The sequence below is a fragment of the Myotis brandtii genome, unplaced genomic scaffold (genome assembly GCF_000412655.1).
Source record: "Myotis brandtii unplaced genomic scaffold, ASM41265v1 scaffold691, whole genome shotgun sequence".
NCBI classification, from domain to species: Eukaryota; Metazoa; Chordata; class Mammalia; order Chiroptera; family Vespertilionidae; genus Myotis; species Myotis brandtii.
In genome coordinates this window covers 793,303-793,856 of record NW_005370704.1, presented here as the reverse complement: position 1 = coordinate 793,856, position 554 = coordinate 793,303, and the positions used below count along the sequence as shown (strand labels likewise).

General features: G+C 70.0%; 1 protein-coding gene across 1 annotated transcript in view; it reads right to left on the bottom strand.

The window, feature by feature from the left end:
- The window catches only part of NDOR1 (NADPH dependent diflavin oxidoreductase 1), a gene marked incomplete at its 5' end in the record, with an annotated part of 7,801 nt that overhangs the window by 1,034 nt on the left and 6,213 nt on the right, over positions 1–554 (bottom strand). The window contains 3 exons of the mRNA XM_014529685.1: positions 7–133; positions 214–360; positions 451–551. Coding sequence (XP_014385171.1) covers positions 7–133; positions 214–360; positions 451–551 — 375 coding nt within the window. The remainder of the gene's footprint in view (positions 1–6; positions 134–213; positions 361–450; positions 552–554) is intronic.

Genomic DNA, 554 nt, shown 5'->3' with positions numbered 1-554 from the left:
CCGCGCACACCCACCTGCTCCCGGGAGAAGGCTGTGACCAGGGTCAGGCAGCCCCTCTTCTCCAGCTCCGTCCACTCAGCCTCCCAGTAGAAGTCCTGGTCCCGCCAGCGGCAGCCGAAGAACAGGAGGTTCCCTGGGGAGGCGCAGGGGCCTTCAGCCTGGACTTGCTGCGGCCCAGCCCAGCCCCGCAGGGCCCCCACCCTGTCCACTCACTGGTCTGGCCCTGGGCCACTCGCTCCTGAATGGCTGCTCGGAAGGGGGCCACGCCGGTGCCAGGCCCCACCATGATCACAGGCGTGTCTGGGACTTGGGGGAAGCTCAGGCCCCCAGGCCTCACCCACAGGGGCACCCGGACAGGGCCTGTGGCAGGAGGGAGGTGGCATGAAGAGGCTCGGAGGGCCAGGGCCCGAGCCCAGGCCCACCCCCCACCTGCTGAAGAGCAGCGATCACCTTGCCCAGGGTCCAGAGACGCCAGCCAAGAGGAGCAGAGGCCCCGCCGGGGCTCCTTGAGGCGAGTCTGGTACTGCACCACGGCCACCAGCACCTGCAGCCTC